The following is a 27,384-nucleotide window of genomic DNA, read 5'->3' on the forward strand; positions in this document are numbered from 1 at the left end:
ATCACTTAACACCTCCCGAGAAGCTACCACGTATGGGTCAGGAACAAGCAGAGACTGGGGTCTGTTTCCCCACAGGCTGTGTGAACATAGCCATCCTGTCCTGAAGAATATAAGCTCTTAGCAGCATGGGCACAAGCCACTGCTCACTAATTAGCCACAGTGCCTAAAAATGTTTTGAGGAAATGCCACAAGCTCTGTTGTCAGAACCCAACCGGCTCTGCTAACACAGCACATCTGCTACATAAGGATCTGTTCAATCTTAAAAACCAAGCAAACTTCCAGGATTCATTATCTCTTCCTAAAAAGCAAAAGCATAAGCTGGTTTCTGAATCAGACATGAGACAAAATTATCTCCTCCCTTGTGAATTCTATGTGTCCATTGGAATAAGTCAGAGCAGTTGGAAAGGATTTCCTCTGCTGTTTCTTACCTGTTCTAAACTATTAAACAATTCAGTTTGGTGAAAATGAGGAAAAACAATGGAAAAGAGATGCTTGGTTAAGTTTTTAATGACTATGGCAATTTTATCTAGAATTAATTTTCACTTCTAGGCATTTGAAGGATTCTGCTGTTTTCAGGCCTGTCTCAGCTCTCACTTACGGCACATGAGAAAGGTGTTCCAATATTTCCAAACACTGGAAATGAGGAGGAGAAATAAGCGTAAATGACTGGGATAGTCTGTTTGAGGAAAGGATCAATATATTGCTTCAAGGAATGCTGTGTCTGTGAAGCCCTGTAAAACAGAATGTGTGAAAAAATGTGTCCAAAAAGCAGTAATTTGAAGTCCAGTTTTGGATTACTTCTCAAGGGCAACATACTGCATATCACATTGCACAAGTTAGAAGAGCTGTCTAGTATTTTTACACATATATTCTGCCTGATTCGCAGGGACCATTAATTACAAATGTGGGGTATGTCTGTGTCAGTTCACTTGCATTTCTTGAGCACTTCCTTAATGCGATCGGCAATCCTGACCTCTAAGCCAGTACTGCTTCTAAAGCACTGTCAGGTCACACAGAAAAAATGCTAACGAATTTAATGGTCTCCTCCCACCTTCAAGTACCATTCGACTGTTGGCCCAGACTCCACAAGAACAGCTTTAAATCAAGGGTAATCGGAGCATCTGAGAAAGAAAGGCAGACTGACAAAATCCCGATACTTCTAAAGATAGTTGCCAGGTTTTATTCTTTACCTAACTACAATAATTAATGAGATATCATTCCAGACTTGGGATTAAACACCATATAATAAATGTAAGTCACTTCCTACAACTCTGCAGACTGAACACCTTTGGCAAAGTAATTTCCCCAGTATGGGACATCATCCGCTCATTTCTAGCAAAGAGCCTCCTACTGCTGCAGAGTGGCTGGGTGGCTGCAGAGCCACTCTTGGACTGCTGCAACAGAAGCTTGCACAGGTATCAAGAAAATTACTCTGCTGTCACAAAGGTACCCAATATGAAGACAGCACGGTGAGTACAGCGTGTGCTGTTGAGGTTCCTGAATGGTACAAAGCTGTTAACAAGAAACATTCTTATTGCCACTTTCCACTCCAACTTCTGAGATTCACCATGAATACTTTCCATCAGGCTTTAACATACAGTTCTGACCCTTACAAAAGGTTTACTCAGAGAGGTGATGGAAGAGGTTAGAAAGAACCACAATGCCAGGATTTTAGAAAGGTCTGGACTTATATCCACGTACATGCTGACAACGGGAACATTTGCATCTACAGACATCTCCAGAGATGAGTCCTGACTTTCAGTGTTCTGGAATTGCCAGCCACTCAAAAGCTTGCAAAGCCTTTCACTAAACACTTGCCTTGAAAAGAGAATCAATTTAAGTTTGCCTTAAGAAGTCCCAGAATGATTGGGGGAAATGGCTTTAGAGAGCTGAAGGATAGATCAGCACCCAGCTAATAAGGCTCTTAACATGGAAATGTTTCTTGCTCTGAGTGACTTCTGCAATGCAATCAAGGGTTTTCTGAAAGCAAGAGACCTGCATTTCAACATGGAGTACCAGATAATCTCAGTTACATGAAACAGCATCTACAAAATGAATTTATTTAAAAAAGAGAGAGATTCTTATTTTAAATACAGGAGCAGTTTGTGAGAAATCCACATTCCTAGATAAGAATTTTTACTTGTGAGATAAAGTAAATTATTGCCCCATATACAGTTATCTACTTGAGTGTGAACTCATGCAAAGTGTTACTCATCACTGAGGCATTCACGCTGTCATTCATATTTTATATTTTTAATTTTAATATGCTGTTTATGACAAAGTTATTTTCACATAGACCTTGTCCTGAATTTGTTAGAAGGCCTGCCTGGATGTTATGCAAGTAGTGCTTCAGAACAGAAAAAGAGAGTATAAAGCTATCAAATGACAAATACAATGAAATTTCAAGATATTATTTATTATTTTTAATGATAAAAACTCAATAATATCTGAAGATGAAAGTTGTTCATGTTAAAGCATTTTTATTGTAGAGTCATAAGGCTGTGCAAAGCTAGAACAGCACTTGCTTAAGGAGGTTGAATTGCTTCTCTACCAGCTAAGTTTCCTTCTGTCTTCTCACACTCATAACAGAATGAAAATAAAGAATAGAAGTTATTTCTGGTGCCTTTCTTAAAACTCTCTGAGTCAGGTGACAGTGTTATTTTTTATTCTTTATTATTATTTTTGGATTGTGGTAAAACCCCACACAAGTGGAAAGACAAATATTACTTTTCTTTTTCCTGAGGTTTCTTACCACCCTAAAAGAGGCATAAAGAATTTTCATCATCTCTAAGTGCTACATTCAGTCAAGCAGTAGTGTGGCAGGAAGGCACTAAGGATATTATTTCTCCTTCCATTAAGTTCCGTTTCTACGTAGTCTTAACTACTTCCAGGAATCAGGAACATGATTGGCTGAGGTAGAGGTCTAAGGTCCAGATTTCTGCTCTTGCTAAAACAGGGACTAATTGAAGACGACTCCACTTGGTTCAGTGCGTTAGCAGCACCTGGGTTTGGATACGAGTGAAATTCATAGCACCACAAGCTTTGAAAGCAATGTGGCACATCTAACAAGATTTGCAGAAGATTTTTCAGTTACAGCATCACACCTCTCATCATATTGTTGAGAGGCAACAGTCAATACCATATAGTTTGATCACAGCTATTCCATTTTACAAAGGCACCGAAGAGCACCCTGGTTGTTCCCTAATTCGGAACCTGCCCTGACTCCTACTTTTATACCTCTATTAAGTTACTGCCTGACAGCTGGAAAAGATAAAGCTCCCCTCTCCAGGGGTCAATTACACCGAGCACTTCCAGTACATGACCAGACTACACGCCTGAGGCATGTATAGGGACAAAGGTATGTGATCTCCCCTCAAACTAAAACTGCATGGGATGGTGACAGCCACACACCAACATTTAAAACTAAAGATGAAACCCTGCCTGGATGCCCCTGGCACAGGAGAGAACATCAATCTGCAAACAGATACTGCTATACTGGCTGTATGAGTTATAAGAAACTACTTAGATAACTTAGTATGCTGCAAGAATTGCAAGAGGATACAAGGGCACCCAGTCTACTTTGTTGAGGGCAAATCCAACCCATTTTCAATGAGGTTTGACAACCAGATGACATATGAAGTTTATGGACACAAGGCATGTTAGTGCAAAATGATCTGAAGTTGAGTTAAACTAATTTGTTGTCCATGTTGGGCCACTGTAGTTGCAATCAGTTCCAGTGCTCTTCAATAACCTCCTGCAGAGGACACCACAAGAGTGGTCACTGTGGTTTACATAAAACAAAAGAAGTTCAATATACCAGCTAGGATTCTTGTACAAGGTGAAATTCAGTAACTTCACATTTCTGCACTCAGAGAAAGACATTAATTATTGAAAAACAGCAAGCTGCATATTTTTTTAAAACTCACATATCAGTCTAGAATTAGCAAATCCTCAAATACTTCAGGAAAGCTGTTTAATCATTTTAACTAGACTACCAAAAGATAATGCTTCCCACAGTCTCTCGCTACCAATTATAATTGCAGGTTTGTACAAGTGAATATTTCAGACTACAATTGTTTATACTACTTTTTTACTGCGGATAATTCATTGAGGTACAGAATGGATTCAGCACATCGGAGCTTTTCCATACAAAAGTGTTAACAGCACTGCAGTTTACAACATTTTTTTCTGCCAGATGGATGATCATATTGGTGTAACAGTTCCCAGGAATTTTTGCAACTCAGCAATAGACTGCACAAGATTTAGTGGATGCTGTTTAGCTAGAGCTTGCTTACATAAAGAGTATGCAAATACTTGCTTACTACTGAAGGATTCGCTCAGATGGGATGTAAAAAAACACGCTACTTAGTCTCAGATTTTCAAGGCTACTATGACTAAGATGAGATGAAGCTTCCATCTTTTGCTGTAAGTAGTATTCTGACATCTGGCATTCCAGAACTAGTACAGATACTTTAATTGTTATTTTACTGACAACTAACAAGCTCTACAATAAAGGGAAAAAAACAAACAAACAGTCAGGCCTGAAGCACACCTGGTGAAAATAAACAGTCTGTCAGAGAAATGAAAGCCAGGCATCATTCATCAAATTCAACAAAATAAAAAAGCCCTGTGAGTTCTTCAGAAGTGGTGTCACTGAAGGTCAGAACTGTACTGCAACAGTAGGGATCTGTAAGCAAACACCACAAGTTTTTCAAAGCAGACTTTCATCAAGGTTGACAGAAATATCTCAGACACCACAAGTTAGGATCATGTCCGAAAACTGAAACAGACTCATGTAGGCATACAATATGCTCACTTAGGTTGCACTTTCTCTATGTAAAAATGTTTGTGCCAGCAAATAACCCAGAGAATCCATTTTTCAACTAAACTATTAACTAGGTATCAGTAAAAACTACAGACTAAGGAGGCACAATAGATACCACTCCATCAGCCTGGTGAGGTTTTTGTGTGTTTTGTAGCATTTTAAAAAATATCCTTATTACTCTCTCACATATTAAAATGTTCATCTCTTCTGGTATAAAGCACAACAGCATCATGAAGCACATGAAAAGTCACATTAAAGCTGTACTGCTCAGATCTCTGAAATCAGAAAATGTCAGCTTTCAGGTTGCATGAGCACTCTTATCTCTGTCCTTTACTCATACACATTTCCACAGAGACTGCAGCTATGTGTTCATACAGTGGTTGCTCAGACACAAGAGCTATCCTACCTTGTGAAAGATTGTGAACAACAAAGTGGTGAAGGGCAGCAGGGTATTAGGAGGAAATACGCTTGTCCTGCGCTCACATTCGTGCCCAAGCACTACTTTCAGACAAAGGGAGGATTCTAGCCTAGATGCATCCCCAGCCTGGTGTAGAATAATCATAACCACAGCTACTTCATCACTTTAAAGATGCATGTACAATATATTTTGAAACTGTGTATTGAGGTTTGAGAGAGAATCCGTGAAAATTATTACAACAAATGGAAAGTGCATATGCAACAACTTATTTGTAAAAAAAGAAACTTAGTGATAATTATTTTTATATAAGGAATGATAATGTACTTCTAGTTTCAAAAATTGATTTTTAAATAAAGCAATAAGAGATGAAAATATAAGCTTCCATAAAAGTACACTCTTGATTCACAGAATAGCAGCAGCCTCTCTAAACAGACATTCACTTTACATAGAGAAATGTGCAATGCAGCCAACAGAGACTCATAACAATTCGGCATTGCATACATTCCTAACAAAGGAGATCAAATGCATGTTTCGGTATGCACATACAGCACAGGTGCCGATGACTATGATTATAGCTGCTTGACACCTCTCATAATCATCAAGTGTTGCTTAACCACAGCCAATGAGGCTGAAAATTTCCACATCAGTTATTTTGCATCAGACTGATTCTTGGTGGGCTTAATTGTTGTTGCCAAAATTTCAATGGTTTTCAATACAATGCCAGGGAAAAAACTTGCAGTTCACTTAAAAGAATTAAATAACTATTGCAAGGAAGGAAAAAAACTCACAGTTTCTAGTTGAAAAGCACAATTTGAGAGTAAAACTTCATGCCAACTTGATGTCTTCATGAAATCAACCTAAATATTTTCACATTAGAACCTTTAAAGCATTGCAGTCTGCAAGTAATTTCAAAAGACCGTTCATGCTCCAACCCCAGGCTACGGGACAGAGCCATCCAAGCCAGGCAGAGCCTTTGTGGAACCAAATGCAACAAGAGAAGAAAACTGTCCCTCCTATACTTCTAAAGATTTTTACCACCAGAAACAAAGACTGTTAAACAAAGGGACCAAAAATATGAAGAAAAAAGAAGAAAAACATTGAAAAAGACTAAGACTAGGACAGGAAAATGATGGAAGAACTCAATACGCATTGGATATGACGCATACAGAGACAGAACTTGCAGTCTTTTGAAAGGACATTCATCAGTATCTGAAACAAAAGACTCTTGAGACTTCATATAATCACAGAATGGTTTGGGTTGGAAGGGGCCTTAAAGATCATCCAGTTCCAACACCCCTGCCATGGGCAGGGACACATCGCACTAGACCAGGCTGCTCAAGGCACCATCCAGCCTGGCCTTGAACACTTCCAGGGAGCGAGCATCCATAAGGTCCCTGGGCAACCTGTGCCAGTGTGTCATTGACCTCATTGTGAAGAATTTCCTCCTAATGTCTAGCCTAAATCTTCCCCTTTCCAATTTAAAGCTGTTACTCCTTGTCCTATCACTACATGCCCTTGTAAAAAGTCCCTCCCCATCTCTCTTGTACGGCCCCTTCAGGTACTGGAAGGCTGCTATAAGGTCTCCAGCCCTCTGAACATCCAGGACCCAGCCTTGCTCTGGTCCTGTTCCAACAGTACCATATCCTTCTTACACTGAGGATTCCAGAACTGGACACAATACTCCAGGTGGGGGTCTCACAAGAGCAGAGTAGAGGGGGAGAATCACTTCTCTTGATCAGCTGCCCATGCTTCTTTTGATGCAACCCAGGACACAGTCGGCCTTCTGGGCTGCGAGCACACATCACCGACTCACATCAAGGTTCTCATCAGTCAGCATTCCCAAGTCCTTCTCTGCAGAGCTGCTCTCTATCAGGCCATCTCCCATCCTGTATTGAAACCACAGATTGCCCTGACCCAGGTGCAGGACCTTGCACTTGGCCTTGTTGAACCTCATGAGATACACACAGGCCCACTTCTCCAGCTTGTCCAGGTCCCTCTGGACAAGTACTTCCTCTACTGTCAGACAATTACTGTGAAATTCTCTGGAAAAACAAAGCCCTTGTACTCCAGTGAATGCCCCTTGTAGAAGACTAGAGACCACCATATCAATCTGTGGTCATCACAGGCAGCCAGGGACAGCTACATTGAATTCCACTCTGGTGATGAGCAGTGCGGGAGTTCAACAGTGCGCAGTTCAACACCATGATTTAAAGCTGGAGTTTGTGGGAGCCTTTCATAAGGCTCTGCATCGGTTTATGGCCTGGAGAGAAGGTTGTTCATGTATACTCTGTGTGACCCCTCATCCAGCCCAAGAGCTGTACTCAGGCAAAGCTGTGTCATGCTGCAACAGTGCAGATCTACAAATTATGAAAGTGATACTAAAGGTGCAGGAAATTATATTTGGATGATCCAGTGTTAGTGTTTCTCCTTGGATCATTCAAGCAGCACTTTAAGATTTAGCCTTGTGGAAAAAAAAAAAAAAAAGACTTGTACAGTTCTATGGACAATGTATTCTTTCGACCTGAGTAAGTAACTGTTTCTGCTTTTGTTAATGAAAATTCATGCACCAAGATAAAATCTCTTGGAAGCCTATAGTTCTTGAATTACTTTTCTGAATGGACATCAGAGGACACCTGAATTTCACAATCTTAATAACTTGAGAGCTTTTGCAAAATCTCAGACCCCGAGAGGTAATCTGTTTCAAGCCAAAGAAGCCACAAGCACAGAAAAATGTAGCAATGGCATTTGCACAAGTAGAATACACTCTTGCCTAAAAATGAGACAAACAGAGCCAGTGTGAACCCTGCTTTCCTTTATATTGATTTGATGTCTGCACTTTGCAGTTCTACATCCCATCTCCGCAGTACAGTTGTAGATTGGGAATCCTTATGGCACTACTTTATGTAGCATATAGAGGTCAAAGACAGCACCACTGTTAAAAACTTCTTGTTAATCTGATCCAGGCTACATCGGTTGATGGCCACACATTTCTGAATTACAAAAACATAACTGAAGTGTTAGGCCTGTGGAATAAATGATCTTCAAATAGTTATTTTCATTATAATTTCTATAACAGTGCAAGAGGCACTTCTGACATTGTAAATGTAAGGAAATGCATATGACATAATAATTAGTTATCTGCCCTACAATAATTTTTCCAGCAATTCCCGGGCAACAGCTCAGGAAGTCTAGTAGGGTGCACATTCTGGTGGTACCTGTCCCAGAAAGAGAGCACCACATGCAGTTTCAGCAACAAATGTTTATCTGATCTAGAAAGAATGTGTACATAAACAAGGAAAAAGAGATGGTATTCACACACTATATGGGGAAGGCTGTTCAGAAATGCTATCTAAGAAGAGAATTAAAGGAATGGCTGATCTGTGAGCATGTATCAGCATATCCCTGAACTTATGAGAAGTATGTAATAGGTCATTTACAGACATAATCTTTGCATATGTCACGTTTGGTAAAATTCAAGTCACAGAGGAATTCTAAAAGAAGAGCGACTTTCTATATTGCAGCAATCTAGCCTAACATGCTTACTGGTCAAACATGGGAAAATACAATTGATTCAAACTCTAGGAATGGTGCGGGAAAAATACACATTATCTATATCAGTAACTGACTGGTTTTAGCATGTAGTATCCTAAGTATAAGTGCTTACTCTAAATGTGACATTTACAACAATCACACAGGATTGCTCACATCCAACTTGAAGTGGGAATACAAAGTTAAGTTGCCCTTATATCAAAAGTTTTACCCTAGACTTGGCCTGAGTTACTTATTGAACAAGTAGGAAAACCCAGGCGTAGAGCACAGGAAGAACAGTTGGGTAACCAGCAGATTACTTTATCTGTAGTCTTGCTAATGAGTTTCTTACGCTATGCGGGGTGCCTAGTTCAAGGCTCATTTGAGCTTCCCAGGGGCCTTTGCTCCTGAAGGACTAGATTACCAAGAAGTAGAAAACCAAAACCACAAATACAAATCACCCCCTCCCCAAATTCACAGAAGGAGGTTGTAGAGATGTAGAGACTGCAGATAGTTCTGCTGAAGGACCACTGTGACCATGCAGCCTGGCTGCAGCAGGTACAATACTTACCACTTATTTTTCCACCCACCTTTCTCACCTTTTAAAAACTCGACTCTGACAGCATCTACCCTATTTCCTAGTAAGCAATTCCACTGCTGAATTACTTCCAAAGCCAGGATTCATTTTCTGATTACTGAATCACTCAAGCTTCCAATTTCAGCTTTTGAACGCACACTGTTGTCCTGCTAAGTCCCTATAACCAGTTATCAAGTCACCTATCAACCTTTCTTTCAGCAGCTTCATCTCCTGTAACATGACAACACAAGACTTTTCTTCCAGGCTTGGGAAAAGGCTGGGCTCCGCCTTCCATCTACTTCTATGCTACTCTTAGAATTAAAACATCACAACTGGACATACTATCCCAGTAGGAGACTTAAGCAACCTGACCTGTGTAGGTTAAAACAGTCCCTGCTATTCAATATAACTTCTATAACAAGAGATTACATTAGTCCCATTAGCTTTGCATTCAGAGTAGAGGTAATGTGGCTATCTATAATAACTCCAACTCATTTTCTTCTCTGACAGCCTGCTTTCCAAGGGAGAAGAGGGATGAAGGGATTTCTCATATATTGTACTACATTTGGCTACAAGAAAGCAAATTTTTTCAGACCCATTTAGCTAGACAATTTATACCACACTTGTACCACTAACCTGTCCGGCTAATTGTTTGCTACCACATCAACCACAACACTCAGGCAACCAACACAGACTGTCTGAACGATGCTGCTTAACCAGCTTAAACCAGGGGACACCAATAAAGGTGCTTTTCATTAATGTCTCCATACAGCGTATGGGCATTTGTCAGTGAACCAGCACTGACTACAGCATGCAGCATATACAGAATTAAAAGTTGCATGTTTAATTAAGGTGTGATGTGATCCTAAGCTTCATGCTTTGGGGGCCAAAAACAATACTCTACTTGTACCCTTGCCAATGGAAAAGATAAAAAGAAAGAAAAAAGTACCAAGTTAGTTTGACAGGGTGGACATCAAGATGACTGGTATTAACTACACAATGCAATTCTTTGTTGACAGAAACCCAAATTAACTGTTCCATTATTTTGGCAGAATTGGCAAGAGGCTAACAGGTCTGTAGCTCCTTATGTTGAGCATAATAAAAAGAAAACAATCCCAGACCATCATTTTTTAACAGAAAGAAGCTTTCTCTATGAGATAGACTTGGAATAAGTCAGTATGATATGGGTCTGAATATGGCTTAATGTGACATAAAATAGGACCATACACATCCATGAATAGCAAATTCAGAAGTAGATTAGCTTAGGATAATGGTTACAGGTGACATCCATCACAATCAAGCTGTCTTTTGTTTGTTTTTGATAAGCCAATATATGACAAGCTTTATCTACATGTGTATAACATCTGTAACCCAACGGACACAAGCATTTTAGCACTGCAATTTCACTAGTGCTTGACGGCGGATTGGATTGCAGTGCTTCATAGATTTGATATGCTCATAACAGATTGTCACATTCCTGGCATTTCTCCAGACAGTGTTTATACTTAACAACAGCAACAAAAAATTAGAACATGTAACAAACATTTCCTTATAGGCCATTGGGGATTATTCCACATTTGGCACTGTTTTTTGAATAACCTTATTAATCCATCTTCAGGTTCTGCACTGTTATATTTAGCTCAAGAACACATACTGCGAGATAAAATCTACATAACCTATGCAAAACAAATATTAAAAAGTGTATATTCAAAATGAGAGTCAAGGAAAACCTCGACTAAATAGGACATCTGTGCTGATACTCAAACCCCAACTGGGTACAGTCTTGGACAGTCTGTTCTAGCTGGCTCTTCTTGAGCAGGGGGGTTGTACTGGATGACCTCAAAAGGACCTTTGCACCTTAAATAATTCCAGAATTTGGTGATTTTGACCTGTGAGCAGGTAAGCTCAATTCTGCAACTCTTTGCACCCAACAGAACCTGTAGAAAAAGTGAGTGGGTTTTATACACATAAACTTGTTTGCAGATCAAACACTTCCGTAGAAGACCTCTCTCTAATCACAGCACAATGTCACCAGGCCCTGTGCAATGCAGGTGCCCTGTCAGTACAGTTGACAGGACCAGGATTACATTGACAGCTTGTCTGAAATACATGGCATGCCGACAAAAGATACACATTTCCTCAAGGGTATCATTGTTTGGCATTTCACAAAACAGAACAAAACCTCAAATCCCCCTTGGGGAATTGTTTGGATTTTTTAGTCAGTGATTAAGAAGCAACATTTTTGTCTGTGGAACCTGAAGGCTTCTCTTACCAGCCTGGTGGGCAGGAACTCCACTGTGCTTCAAGGAGAGCTACTGGGGAGCAAGGTGAGGTCTGTACAACTTGTGTGGGTTGCAGGCTCTTGAGGGCCTGAAGACTTCTTTAGAACAGCTCATGATCTGACAAAGGTCTGGGAGTTTCTTTTTTATTATATTTTTAATTGGGTTTGTTTGGGGTTTTATTTATCCTTTAACCCTGCTTCTGCCGTAAATATGCAGCAACGTAGTCCCAAATGACTAAATTCCTCAGCAGACAGTAATAGCAGCCACTGAAGTTGAGTAAGCACAGAGCACCTGATTTTGAGCAACACAAATGTATGCATTCACATCTTGGATTATGTTAGATAGCAGCTGTAGATAGTAATAAGCCATTAGAACAGGATTCCCCCAAGTTTTAGCTGAGGTTAATCACTTAATGTTGATTGCCTCTGATAAGTACCTTGGGGCTCAGAAAGGTTAATGAAACCTCAGGAGAAGGAATACTGTGTTTTGCTAGGTTTTTGTAAGGAGTCATGCCTTTGGTGCACCTTGTTAAGAAGCTTTATGGATTAATCTACATGTTCATGTTTCAGACCAAAATGGCTTATTAAGATCCTACATTTTTGTGTGTCTAGGCTCATTTTCATAAGTGTAAGGTTTCTGTTCATGGATAACGAAATAAATCAAAAGATGCAAGTTTCTTACATTGAATTCTTCCTTCTAGCAAGCAATACTTCTGGCTCTACACAGAAGGACAGAAAGCCTTCTCCTGCATCAAGTAAATGTTGACCATCACTAGGATCAGATAAACACTTCACAGGGTGTGCAGATCCATGTTGGGTGACAGGCTGAATGTTAGTCCCTGAATGCAGTAAGGGCTTGGACAGAATCCAGATTCTTTCTTGTTGTTGTTCCAAGAGCTCCTTCCTCTGAATTCAGAGGAAAATGTCAGAGCTAGGTCCTTATATCTTTTCTGAAAGAGCCAGGTATTTGTGACCTCCCTACGATAACAAGGATAAAGCTCAGCATCAAGCATGCTGTACTGGACCCTGTCAGACGGTCAACCTGTTCAACTAACTATAGCAAATCAAAAAATAATTTTCACCAGAGCACTGGGAAGCACTTCTTTTCTACAGAAGGCTATTCCCTTGGCAAATCTTGACTTTCAAAGGCCAGCTGTTTTAGTACTTGAGTGTTTCAAAGGAAAAAAAAAAAAAAAAGCCGCTTTGGATTTTATTTTCTTTATAGAACTGGGAAGGTAGGAAAAAGAGGAAAAGAGGAGAGCATTTTCCAGTACCTGAAGGGGCTACAAGAAAGCTGGGTAGGGACTGTTCACAAAGGCTTGTAGTGATAGGATGAAGAGGAACGGGTATAAACTGGAGAGGGGCAGATTTGGATTAGACATAAGGAAGAATTTCTTCACCACGAGAGTGGTGAGGGCCTGGCACAGGTTGCCCAGGGGAGCTGGAGCTGCCCCATCCCTGGAGGTGTTCAAGGCCAGGTCGGATGGGGCCTTGAGCAGCCTGGTCTGCGGGAGGTGTCTGGGGGTTTGGAACTGGATGGGCTTTAAGGTCCCCTGCAACCCAAACCGTTCAACGATTTTCCTCCAGCCTCTTTTCTCTCTGTAAAAGGCTCAACTAGCCGGGCTGATATTTCCAAAACCAGAATAATTTTCAAAGAGGTACATGAAACCAGTACAAACAGCGCTAGTTGGAAGAGACCGAAAGGCGGGGGGCCGGCCGGCGGCTGCCCCCCCCCACCCGGCCCTCCCGCCGGGGCAGCGCCGGTGTGCGGGCGCCCCCGCCAGGCCCCGCGCGGCACCGCGCCCGCCGCGCCACCCCGGGGCGCCCGAGGGAGGAGAAAGCAGAAAGCCGCTGAGAACGTGGAGCCACGACAGAGCGCAAAATTCAGGGGAACGGTTAATCCATTTCTCGGAACGGCCCTGCGCCTGGGTCGGGGCAATGCGCGGTTTCAGTACAGAACGGGGATGACGTGATGGAGAGCTGCCCTGCAGAGAGGGACCTGGGGTGCTGGTCGATGAGAGGCTCGAAATGAACCGGCAATGTGCGCCCGCAGCCCAGGAGGCCAAACCGTATCCCGGGCTGCATCAAAACAAGCGTGGCCAGCAGGTCGAGGGAGGCGATTCTGCCCCCATGTTCCTCTCTTGTGAGACCTCACCTGGAGGCCTCACAAAAGAGAACTGTGTCCAGTTCTGGAATCCTCAATGTAAGAAGGATATGGAGCTGTTGGAATGGGTCCAGAGGAGGCTACAAAGATGATCAGAAGGCTGGAGCACCTCCCGTACAAGGACAGGCTGAGAGAGTTGGACTGGTTCAGCCTGGAGAAGAGAAGGCTCCAAGGAGATCTTATAGAGACCTTCCAGTACCTGAAAGGGACTAGAAGAAAACTGGGGAGGGACTGTTCATAAAGGCTTGTAGTGATAGGAAAAGGGGGAACGGGTATAAACTGGAGAGGGGCAGATTTAGGCTAGACAGAAGAAAGAATTTCTTCACCATGAGAGTGGTGAGACGCTGGCACAGGTTGCCCAGGGGAGCTGTGGCTGGTTCAGATTTCAGGAGAGCTTCCTTCTGTGTTTCATCGTTAGGTTAGCTGTGTTATTAGACAGGGGAACACTGCCAAATAATTATAAGATTACACTAAGACTAAATCCCCGTATCATGAATTGCACATGCTGGCAAGTAACAAGCCGAAATACAAAGAATCAGCTCTAGCTGCTCACTGATATCACAAACATGCACCCACCAAGCAGCAAATTAATTCACTTCTTCAAAGCAAGGAATTGTAAGGTGCTCTAACAACACCTCAACTTAATCACTGATGTTTTCCCCATCTAAGTTTTTCTTACCTACAGCTGAGCCATAAAACTGAGTTTGTGTCTGCACAGCAAAGGGGACAAATACTCCTTCCCAGTCAACAGCACAACAATCTGAAAAGAGACACTCCAACACCTCCCACTTGTGTCCTGGTTCACACCAGAATGCGAACCAGAACTTCTGAAGCACTGCAGGAAAGCCCGGCTTGGTGGGAGATGACAGCCCAGCAGTACTAACTAGCAGTGTAACTGAGCTGAAAAAATAGACTCAACAGGTACAGCAGAAGTTTTAAAAATGCAACACAGAATTGCAGCTTAATGAGACTTCGGTCAGGCGTTGGAATCAGCACAACACACAGGGAGGCCTAAATACTCAATGGCCAATTCTAAACTAAGGACCTGGGCCAGGCTGCTATGCACCATATCGAAGTAGTTCTTCAGTATTAATTAAGTGGAGAAATAAAAAAAGGAAATAAAGAAGTGCCATCAGGGTTAACAATGCTACATCCTATGTCTTCAAGCTATTTCTTGGAGTTCTCTGAGTACCAACAGTGCTTCACCCTGCCTAGCTTCTGGATAATGGGATCACACAGCTTAGTGATCAATCAAGGAACATGACAAAGTAATAATTTACTCACTAACAGTTGGTGATGGTTCCAAAAACCTATAGAAAAAGAACTTCCTAAGAAATAAAATGAGAGGATGGATCCTCAATATTTGGCAAAGTATTAGAACTATTAATAAATAATCAACACCCCTGTAAAGCAGCTAACAAAAAACCCAATTGATAAAAAGCATGCTTTGTCAAGAACACATGAAGGGTCACAAAACAAGAGGTGGACAAAGGAAACAGGATGAATAAAAAAGGGGTGTTGTTATAACATATCCTCTGAGCTGCATTAAGTCCACTAAATCCATCTGTTCACAGGAAACCTTGCTTGTCCATTGATTACTTCAGCAATTTATTCTCTCACCCCCTTGGTCTTATGAATCCCACTTATGTTGGATGTCTGAGTCACCGAAGATAGTCAGGGTAAGGACCTAAAGGCTAAATCGGCAGCTTTTTGGCTCTGTCAGTAGATCACAATCAGTGTTCAGTTCTTCTTGCAGACACTGAGTAGCCTTATCAGCAAACTAGGAAATAGCACAAAGCTTTACAATATGGTTTGAGAATTCCTGAAATAGGCTTTGCTAAGACATTTGATACAGTTTTCCATCTCTTGCCCTAATTCACTTCTTTTTTAGCTTCCTTCTGAGTAAGAAACAGAAATTTATTTTGAAACTGGCTGCCATGGTGAGAGGTTCTGGGACTGAGTTTTGCACGATACTGATGTGAATCAGTGTTTTGTAGAGAATACAGTGGATCAGGTTTACAAAGACTGTACAACAAAGATCTTTTCAAGGAGAAGGGTACAAGATGATACAATCTCTGTTTAGTAAAAGTTGACTAAAATAAACAGAACAAGATTAAATTAAAAATGGAAAAAGAACGCTTATGTTTGAGGGAAGGAATAATCCAATTATCAATGCATGTAATTATGAAACATTAATTCCCCAACATCTGACAGCACTTGAGAAGTAAGCAGTGAGGAGCAAGTAAACACTGCTTCAAATGAAGAGCGATATTCCTTTTTCTCTTGGCACCTAAATACTCACATTCTAAGGGTACAGAAGAACTTCTCTATGCTAAGTTGAGAGGGAATTCCAAATCTGAAGTTAAAGGACAGGAATTATACTTTTCAGTTCAAGGATGATTTGGATATATCAGACAGGGGTAAAAGCTACAGCAAATCTGGCTACCATGGCTCTTGCTGAGTAAAGAAAAAGAGGCAGCTAGACTGCAATTCACTTCCAAGTGTGCTACAGAGTAATAGTTTATTGAAACCATGAGAGATCTTCCCAGGTAGTTACGAGTGGAGAGAGCATACCAAGGGAAAGCAACCAGACCCAAGAAATATCCAGTAAGACAGGAAATGGTGTAAAACATTCGTCAGCTACTTGCACAAGCAGTCTCAGTTGATAACAGCGCAAGAGCATGGAAACTGTTCATTCTGAACATAGTAGATATAGAAGCAATAACACTAATACGTCATTGGCAAGCAAAGCCAAAAATGCCTCAATTGCCCTTCAGCAAGTTCCCTTTCCTATTAAACAGAACAAATGATAATATCACTCCTTCCACAAAGGATTTTATGTAACAAATAATGGCATTAGACACTCCCTGCTGGTTTGCGCACAAAAGAGAAAATAGCTCCACTTCATGACTAATTGACTCGATTTCTCCTTACGCATGGAGGGCTGAGCTCTCCTATGCACAAGCAGAAAAGTTGGTTTGGCAATGAAAACTTTGTCATGGCAGCTGTTTAAAAAACGTTCTCCCCATCCAGGTTTAAAAAAAAACACTCATAAAAAGATAGCTTTCTGCTATGATACTCCATTCATTTTTCACCAAAAAAAAAAAGTCAATTTATCAGAAAATAATCAACTATGTTAATACATAAGTTACAACTCTGATGAAGTGTTCCAGCGCCTCATTGTCCCCTAATGAACTACAGATGAGCCTTCCTGGTCATACCAGATCTCTCATGAGCCATTGCAGTTTTGCCCCCTGTTGTAGGAGGCCGCTATATTTCACATGAGCTATCATCTGACTGACAAAACAGATTCAGAAACCATTGCTGAGAAAAGATTACTTTCATGCAAATTTTCTTTATCAGTATGAGGTCAAATAATGAAAAAAGATTTCCACATTCCAACTGTTTGGCCCATTCAACTTCTTTCAGTTTTATGCTATATAAACACAGGGTTACATTAATATATTTCTGATATTACTTGCCGTGCCAAAAGAACAGTTGCCACATATTATGCAAACAGGAGCCTTATCCCAATGCCTGTCACTCTTTGATGTGTTCCACATGTTAAAAATTTGAGAGCAGCCAAGTATGAAACAGGGAAAACTCTTTAGTCCCTCACATTTTCCAACACGAGCATCACAACTGCACAAAGAATGCTGCAAATAACTTTGACCTTACCCAGGCAGCAGAATAAAAGCTTTCTCCAGGGTGAAGCAGTGATTTTATTTTATGTTTTAAAACACAGATGAATGTAGACAGGATTGATCTGACAGCCCACTGACCAACATCGCTGTTAAGACCTCACAGAAAGAGCAGGGAAAAGCGGCATAAATAAGGATCGTGGGCAAGCCTGTCTTAAACTTTACACCACAGGGAAGGGAAGGGCTTTACAGAGGTGGCTGGACATGGAGGTTGCTTCTGTAACACCATTACCAGATGAACCCTGCTTGGAAGAGGAGATCTGTTGTGCTGAAGAGCACTGTCACATGCAAAACAAAAAAAGATAACTAATATTTTATTGGAAACACCCTCCATTTGGACACAATGAAGATTCTTTTTGTTTCTACTAAAAACCTCTTTTCTTCTTCTGTGAATAAACTAGACTCTTTCTGAGATATTGGCCCTATCATCAGTGCCATGGAATGCTCAAAACTTGCTACAGGTTTGGAACAAAACACAAAAATGCAGTAAGCGAAACTTTAATAATACTTTAAAAGAGGCGGAAGTACTTCTTACATAACTTAGCTCTGACTCAGGATCTTCTTTACTTGCTACCAGTCTTACACCTGATCACACAGTCCTTGACCAATAACAACCTAGAGGGTATGTTGTGACCAGTTTACAAAGAACAATACAACAATATCTAATAAAATAAGCTAAGAAAAGGTGCGGGTTTGTGTTGTCTTCTGCACTGTAACTACAGCAGAATCTGTGAGCAGTCTTTGGAGGACCACGTGTCAGGTAAGGCAGTCAGGACAGCACTGAGGTGAACATCTCTTGAGATCACCTTACAGAAGAGCCCCATTTGCTTCTTGCATCAGGCCTCACACTAGGTGTGCAGTGTCACTGGCACAAGAGATATTTTGGGTCAATGTGATAGTCATCGATAAAAGAAGGATGAAGGATAATAAAGTTGGAAACACTTGCTAAGGGAGGGATCAGACTGTGAGCAGAAGAAATGGACCTGTTAACAGGAAGACTCAGCTGGCTCAAACATCTTTTATACACATATCGGAACACATTTAACAACACTGGTATCTTTTTCTCTGTTGTACAGACATCAAAACATATACAGGGAGGGTGAATATGATCAGGAGGTCACAACATGGTGACTAGAACTGCCTGGTTTTGGTCAACCCTCCTGCCCCAGAGGTAGGAATGAAATCCACACCTCCGGTGCTCCACTGCTCACCTTTCATCCTCAAGTCACCGCATTGGCTGCGGCACAAAACTCAGCTGAGTTTCATGAAACAAAGGGCACAATTAAACTATATGTGTTCTAGAAATTGGAAAGATATCTGGCAACAATTTGATAAGAAAAAGAAGCTTTTTCTCTGTATGCCTAGACCCTGAGGATTCAGTAGTCTCCCTAAGAACACCAGAGTAACCTGAAACAGAGACAAGATTTCTCCAAATTCCACTGTAGTATCTTAAATGACAAACCATCCCTTCACCAACATGCTAAATAACTTAAGCATTACAGCTGATACAATAAACACCTCAGAGTTGCAGAGATATTATTGAAGTGAAAAAGAGAAATCAATTCAGATTTTAAAAGCAAGATTTTATAGGAATTGCATAAAAATATATGTCAATATAGCTGATTTAATGCAAGCATCTTTAGAGGTTATAGAATTAGTCAGATTTAAAGGCTATTTGCAGCAGGCTTTCAGTAGCAGTTCATATTTCATTTTCCAAGCTGCCATTTGGTATTTAATGAATATTCACAAGTTCTGGTCCCTTCTAAAACTAAAAAGAGGTTTTCTTGAGTCCTGTTCCTTTCCTCCTTAAAAGTTTAATTTAAAAAGGCTTGAGTCCTTTTAAGTACCTCCTAACAAATTCCTTCATTTGGACCAAGGTGCTTCTCTTGGGTATTACTTTGACAGAATGAGGCTTGGTTAATGATCATAGCATTAAAACCTCATGCCATGAAGACAGCATTAGCACACTGGGGAACATGGCATAAAAACAGGAGGTGAAGCAGGGTTTCTTTCGTGCATTCCTTTATTTCAACAATTCACTCGTCAATAAGCAGTTACTTAGACATCATCTTTATTAGTCAATGGACCATTTTGCCTGAAACCGTTATTCCTTAGTCATTCTATGACCAGTCTTGCTGATGTTAATTTTTCTCTTGTTAATGATGAGATATTGCAAAAATCTTTACTTGTTTTGATGGTACTGGACAAGGCTGTCAAAGAACAACTCATCGCTCAAGAACTCCCTTGTCATTTAAAAGTATGGCAAACCCAGAGCTACAAATCCACACTGAAAGCAAGGCCATTTATCATGCTTGCCCCCTGGATTATACTGGTATAAAATAAGTGTAAAAAGCTGGCCAGTCAGAGCAACTTTTTATGTCCCCTTACACTGGTGTAAAAGCCAACAGCAGTTGTAGAGCCTTCAGTGACATAGTCCTACTGTTACATTGCTTTCTTGGTTCCACACGTCACTAAAATCTTTGTTCCCCCTTTTCATTGTCTTATTTTTGCTACCACTGCTAATTCCTATCAGGTGCCTTCAGATCTTGCTCAGGCTAGACTTTCAAATTCTTTTGGCCTGGCAGTGGGTCTAACACCAGGAAAATGACCTCTGAACTGTTGATGAATAAGTCAGCTTAACCAAATGCTCCGCTCCCTGAACTCAAAGATTTTGTGTATAAAATGCTGAACAAGCCCAGCTCCCTCAGTCCCCTGCTCACAGGACAAGCCCCAAGCATCTTGGTGGCCCCGGAGTGCAAGTTCCAGCACTGGAGATCCAAGAACTAGAGTCTAGAAAGTACAGAGTAAGGGGAATAATGACTATCCTTGGTCAGTTCACTGTGCTCCTGTTAATACTGCCCATGGTTCTGTTAGCATTCTTTGCTGCCATGGCACCACATTGGTTTATTTAATTTTCCTGACCATCAAGAGCTCTTCACCACCAAGTCCTCTTCACCAAAGCTTCAGGCTGCATGGGGCTTAACTTTCCCAGCTGCAGAACTTTGCATTTGTCCTTGCTGAATTTTGTAAGGTTCCTGTGGATACATTCCTCCAGCCTGTGTCTGGTCCCTGTGCCTAGATTACTATGAATGGCAGCCCTGCTCTTGAGTTTATAGATTATTACCCCTAGTTTTGGGTCATCTGCTAATCTGATGACAGTACACTGTCCCATGACATCTTCAAGATCACTGTTTATGTGAAGATCTTTTTTCTTACTAGGTAAATCACCAGATTAAGCATTTTTTTTCTTATACATCTGCAGCTGCTTTTTGTCAGGAGTGTTGAAAATAAAATCTCCACAAAGAAAAGGACATATTGCATTTTTGCCCCCAACTCAATAAACTGTATTCAGCAACTAACAGTAAAATGTAACACTTTTTAACACCTATGGTTAACAACTGCTACATATGTTTACCCAAGACTATTTTCCTGGCTTATGACCATGCCTTAAGATTTTATCTTCAAATAAAGTTCAGATATCTTTTTCATGTCACTTTCCTCAAGTTTTTTTTCCATCATATTTTTCCATATCAAAGCAGCCTGTAAAGTCACTTTAATTCCTGAGAAATTCTCATCAATCACATCACTTTTCCATAGCCATAGCTGGAAACAGTTACACTACCTTGGCTTAATCTTCATATTAGTTTCCATGCTTCTTTCATGCTCTACTTTTCTGAGCCACAAATCCACTGTTCTATACCCTTATTAGATCTCAAATACTCGGAGTCATAGGGACCAACATACTGGAAATATCCTCCCAAGTTATTGATTTTACTCATAATATTATCACAATATACTTTTATAAAATCTGTACAAACATTGATCGTGTTTCTTCTTTTCTTTGATAGTTACTGAATTGAAGTTATTTTCTTTCCTGCAGACTTACTTTCTAACACTCATACTAATATTTTCCTTTTACCTCTTTTGTGTAAAGTAGGAAAGATTGATCTTGATTCATCTTTTTCATAGCAGTCTATAAAGTTTGAAGTTTTGTACATCTGCAATGAAACTACAAGGCTTCCATCTATATTTATGTCGAAATGAAAACAACCTTTTCCTTCCTTTCAACTTCACACAGTGTCTTAATTCTAAAAAGAGATAATATGGTAGTAAAAGAGTACTAGAAAAAAAAATAGCTTCAGTTTTTTCTTGTAGTGCTCTGGATACAGTGAGCTCTGTACACATGGGTGGAGACACAGACAAAATTCCTATGGGCTGCATTCAGTGGAAGATGACTTAGAGGAAATGGGCACAATAGTTATGTACTAAAATTCAATGCTTACCAAATCAGTACAAACTAACTCTCACAAATAAGTGTTATGCGTATTCCTGGCTACAGAGTAAACAAATATTCATAGTTTAGTTTGCCATGTTTGCAATCATTCATATATTATCAGAAAGGAAAGAATAGGAACAGGAATCAATGGAAAATTTGAAACACCACAAGTACACGTATACAAACGGACATCAATTGAAACATGCATAAGTTAACAATACACTATTGTGAAGGCTGAGATTGGCGTGTGGACTCAAATCTCTGCTAGATATTAAATGGCTGAATGCCAATTCTCAGTTTTGTATACTACCACTTCAGGGAAAAAAAAATAGTGTTCCACATTAAACTTTATATAGATTAATTACTGCCTAGGATATGAGCAAATATGTTGTTCAACTCCTAAATTACAGCTGTATTTATAATAACAGTTACAGTTAGTCAGCCAAACTGATGTCAGTTTAAAGCGGTCACCTAAAATACCACTACAGCAAACTGAGTAGATCAACAAAATCAATATCATCTTCTAAACTAAATAGGAAAATAAAATACAATGATGCTTGTTAATATATTCTTCTAAGACAAGACACCAATTGTGGAAGGTTTGGAGGTCCTGCTGGTATTTGAGGGACAAACTATAATGCAACACACAAATATTTTGTGGACTAGGCAAGGAAAGTATATGCAAGTTGAAAGGCCTCTGTCTAATCAAGGAAAGACTCTGAGAAAGAATGATTGTTTGTACTTGAGCTATGCTTGGGACAGAAATCAGTTTCATTGGCAGGAAATAATAGCTTAGATTAATACTAGGAAAATAACAACTTTAAGGACCATAAAATACTGGAATAAAGAGATTTAAAAATCCTCTCCATTGCAAATTTTCCAGAACAAAGTTAGACAAACATCTGTCAGAAATGAACTTGCTGTATTGATCCTGCTTCTGCCCTAGGGAGAGGCTCAGCTGGGCTTGCTTCCCCTCCTGCACGTTAAGGGCTCTAAGCTTCATTAAAAAAAAAAAAAGAATATTAACTCAAAAAAACCTCAATGAAAAATAACTCATTTACATTTTTCCTCACAGGACATTTCTTAATTTGGTGGGTGGAGGGTATTTATTTGGAATTAAGAGACTGTGGCCCTTACCCATATGCAGACCGAGTTCTTTCCTCATTATATTAACCCTGAATAATCTGAAAATTATCTTTCAGAGAGACAAGGAAGCCACTTACCACGTTCTGTGAAAGCCAGTATATTTCCCGTGCTCTAAACCTTGCAATTCTCTAGTCATACAATCAACAAAAAGCCCTCAGTGCACAGTCACAATCTATTAACAACAAAGTAGAACAATTTGCTACATTTTAAGTAAGTAAAATATTTCTGATAGTGCATACTTTACCAGTTATGTCATGCTGTTTGAATGACTCACTGTAGATTTGATACTGATTAGGGCAATGTTTCTTCAGCCATTTGCAGACATCCTGCTGGGTCCATAATGCCACAGGCTTGGTCAGCTTCACAGTTCCAGACTAGAAATATAGAATGAAAAACAGAAATTATGTTTAGTCCACACACAAGTTTCAGAAATATTCATCTGTGACCTCCATATATGATACTGAGATATTAAATGCAAGACAGGAGCAGGAACTGCTCTGATTGGCAGACATCCAATGATCACCAGCATGTTACACAAGAGCCAGCTATTCAAATACATCACACACACAAGAATCACACACTGTTAGAGATTCTTTAACATTATTTTGCATTGCCTACACGTTCCTTGCCTTTGAAGCCTTCAGGTTCACAAGAGGGATGTGCATTTGTGTCCCAGTAGGAATATAACCATGGAACACTAGGAGTATCCACAGGCCAGGCACACTTCTCAATCATAATTAGAAATGATCTTGCAATGAAGTCCTTTACTGCAAACAAGCCTAAAGACCAGCTCTGCCTGGGAAAAGGGAACCACACACCAGTGGAGGTACAGCTGCTGATACTGGATCACACGGCATTTTAGCTGAAACATTCCTAGCCTGAGTGATGTTTACAAGCATTTGTAGTTTTTATGCTTAGCTTTTTACCTTTAAGCCTTCTACAATCTCCATTTCTGGAATTCCTGTGTAAAACATTGGCTTCTTTATGAATAAAAGAAAAAAATCTAAAAAGAGACACAACACCTCTGTTCCATACTCTCTTGAAAATTCAGTTTTATACTAGATTAAACAAATAAATGAACAGTTTATACATAAAACATTCATAAATTAATTGCATTATCATATGTATAAGGTCACATTTCATTTAATCAAACAATTCACATTTGCACATACTTTTTTTTTAAACATGTAAAAATGCTGAGTTTTAGATGACCTGAACTGCAGGGATTTAAAGCCGCTTGTCAAGGCAGGCAAAACAAAAAAAAAGCAAATATATCCAAAGTGATTTCATCTTTTTCTTTTGCAACACAGGCAGCGCAAGAGACTAAAAAAAATCTGAATTAGATGGGCGGTTAGTACAAGAAGAAATGTTTAACATTGGACATTACTGATGTAAATGGGTGTGAACATCAATGTATCCATTTACTTCTTGATTTTGTCAAAGAACTGAGTCTATGGAATAAAATCAAAATATCTTTGTTCCCACGCCCTGCTTGCAGAACACCCATCCTTCAGCTCTGTGGTGGTGCTGAAAGTTCAAGAAAAGTTCTTCTGCACAAATCTGAGGTGAAGGGGAATGTCATCTCAACCATTCTTCTCCATTAGGATTCATGGCAGATTCCCTTGATATTGCCAGCCAGGGTTTACGCCAGCATTTACGCAGATGTACTTTGTCAGGCAGACCTTTTCAAAGTTGTTTGGAAATTTTTCATTACTAGAAGCCCAAAGGACCAAAGCAGTCTTATGTCAGTGCTTTGCATGTCCTATTAAGTCTGTAAAGTACATGATGCAAAGTCAGGGCCAGGGAATTTGGCAGAGCTAAAATTCCAGTGGGCAAACATGTCTTGAATTTCTCATGTCCAATTTTCCCTATCTCTTTTTCATCGCCTGAGTAAAAGATAAATCAACAGCAGGAAAATCATAGTTCAATATACAATATCATGCACATCCCTTAGCTCGGCCTTTTTTGTTTTGAACAAAAATACACTCACCAGAAACATAAATCCTGTTTCAAACATACAAATAGGCACCATCCACATTTAGAGGTATCACTATAATACACAGAACATAATTGTTTCTCATCTTTTGCTGCCACCCACCAAGCTGCAGTAGGCAGAAGCCTGACTGACAAATCTAGCATCCACAAAAAAAAAAGGAAATTCTAGAGGTTGCTGATGGTGTACTACAACCAGGGCAGCGCTTGCTCCACCACCAGCCTTTCTGAGACGCACATCAGTCTTCTGCACATATAGAAACCTGCCCTGGACACTGCACGGGTCTGGAGAAGGGGCAACCTCTTAAGGGAGAGCAAGTGCCCCGTAACCATTCCTCATGCAACTAGGAAGATCAAAGGCTCCTCTTTGAACTTCTTCAGCCCACTTGTTACTGCTATTTGAGTCAAAGAAGAAACTGAATTTAAATGAAGAACCCAGTGTCATGGTACCAGTTAGCTTATTTTTATTACACACATATATAAATGCGTGTCCTTCACAAATACATCAAAGAAAACAGGTAAAAATAGCCATAACACAAGCAGCCTCTCTGATTCCATAGAAACCCCTAAACAACAGAGTTAAAACTTCAATGTGTAACTATGAGAGTTACTGCTTAAATTTAAAGATATTTCTTAAGCACTGGAATTTTTGAAGACTAAAGTCTGTCAGCCCTTGAAAAATAAATTGTTAATAGCTTTTCTTGTACATCATAAAATTACTTAAATTACAAATAATATATAGCTAGCTATAGATTTACAAATGATTTATCCCCAGCTCAAAGTACACAAGTGCTGCCAGTGTTTTAACTAAGAGGTTGCTCTTTTCAGTTATGCAACTATTCTCGTCTTAAAAGTCTTGAGCACCATCATGTTAAATATCTGAAGAACAAGTTTATCAGCAATTACAGTACAAATTTAACAGTCCCCTCGGTGCTTGTAGAACTGAAGGACAGTTTCAAACGTAGTCAAACACACAGATCAAACACACAGCAAACATACATGCTGATTTTTTACTGTGCAATGTTCAGAATTATGGTTGAAACATGTTTGACTTAAACTTGTAACTGCAGTCCAAAGAGGACATTTTTACAATGACACTATCAAGTGTTATGTTTCATTTTCTGATTCAGAAGGACTTGATGAGTTAGAGGAACGCAGGGGCTTTGAAGCACTTGTTATAACGACTATGTTGTCACTTTCATTTTTGGAACATCATACCCAAATATTTTCACAGAATCACAGAATAACCAGGTTGGAAGAGACCCACCGGATCATCGAGTCCAACCGTTCCTATCAAACACTAAACCATATCCCTCAGCACCTCATCCACCCGTGCCTTAAACACCTCCAGGGAAGGTGACTCAACCACCTCCCTGGGCAGCCTGTTCCAGTGCCCAATGACCCTTTCTGTGAAAAATTTTTTCCTAACGTCTAGCCTAAACCTCCCCTGGTGGAGCTTGAGGCCATTCCCTCTTGTCCTGTCCCCTGTCACTTGGAAGAATAGGCCAGCACCCTCCTCTCTACAACCTCCTTTCAGGTAGTTGTAGAGAGCAATGAGGTCTCCCCTCAGCCTCCTCTTCTCCAGGCTAAACAACCCCAGCTCTCTCAGCCGTTCCTCATAAGGCCTGTTCTCCAGCCCCTTCACCAGCTTTGTTGCTCTTCTCTGGACTCGTTCCAGAGCCTCAACATCCTTCTTATGGTGAGGGGCCCAGAACTGAACACAGGATTCGAGGAGCGGTCTCACCAGTGCCGAGTACAGAGGGAGGATAACCCCCCTGGACCTGCTGGTCACATCATTTCTGATACAAGCCAAGATGCCATTGGCCTTCTTGGCCACCTGGGCACACTGCTGGCTCATATTCAGTCGGTTGTCAACCAACACACCCAGGTCCCTCTCCTCCAGGCAGCTTTCTAGACAGACTTCTCCTAGTCTGTAGCACTGCACAGGGTTGTTGTGCCCCAAGTGCAGGACCCGGCATTTGGCCTTGTTAAACCTCATGCCATTGGACTCTGCCCAGCGGTCCAGCCTGTTCAGATCCCTTTGCAGAGCCTCCCTACCCTCCAGCAGATCGACACTTCCACCCAGCTTAGTGTCGTCCGCAAACTTGCTAAGGGTGCACTCGATGCCTTCATCCAGGTCATTAATAAAGACACTGAACAGGGCTGGACCCAGCACTGAGCCCTGGGGAACCCCACTTGTCACTGGCCTCCAGCTGGATTTCACACCATTTCCCACCACTCTCTGGGCCCGGCCATCCAACCAGTTTTCCACCCAGGAGAGTGTGCGCCTGTCCAGGCCAGAGGCTGACAGTTTCTCAAGCAGAATGCTGTGAGAAACTGTGTCAAAGGCTTTACTGAAGTCCAGGAAGACCACATCCACAGCCTTTCCCTCATCCAGCAGCCGAGTGACTTTGTCATAGAAGGCGATCAGGTTAGTCTGGCAAGACCTGCCTTTTGTGAACCCATGTTGACTGGG

General features: G+C 40.7%; 1 protein-coding gene across 4 annotated transcripts in view; it reads right to left on the minus strand.

Moving 5' to 3' along the window:
* SAMD12 (sterile alpha motif domain containing 12) overlaps nt 1-27,384 on the minus strand; it is a 213,500-nt gene that overhangs the window by 146,335 nt on the left and 39,781 nt on the right. For all 4 annotated transcript variants that reach the window (XR_011337202.1, XM_069854580.1, XM_069854578.1 and 1 more), the window contains exon 3: nt 23,161-23,290. Coding sequence is in view for 3 of the 4 variants with exons in the window: in XM_069854580.1 (XP_069710681.1) it covers nt 23,161-23,290 (130 nt within the window). In the remaining variant the exon portion in view is untranslated. The remainder of the gene's footprint in view (nt 1-23,160; nt 23,291-27,384) is intronic.

This window comes from Phaenicophaeus curvirostris, chromosome 3 (genome assembly GCF_032191515.1).
Source record: "Phaenicophaeus curvirostris isolate KB17595 chromosome 3, BPBGC_Pcur_1.0, whole genome shotgun sequence".
NCBI lineage: Eukaryota > Metazoa > Chordata > Aves > Cuculiformes > Cuculidae > Phaenicophaeus > Phaenicophaeus curvirostris.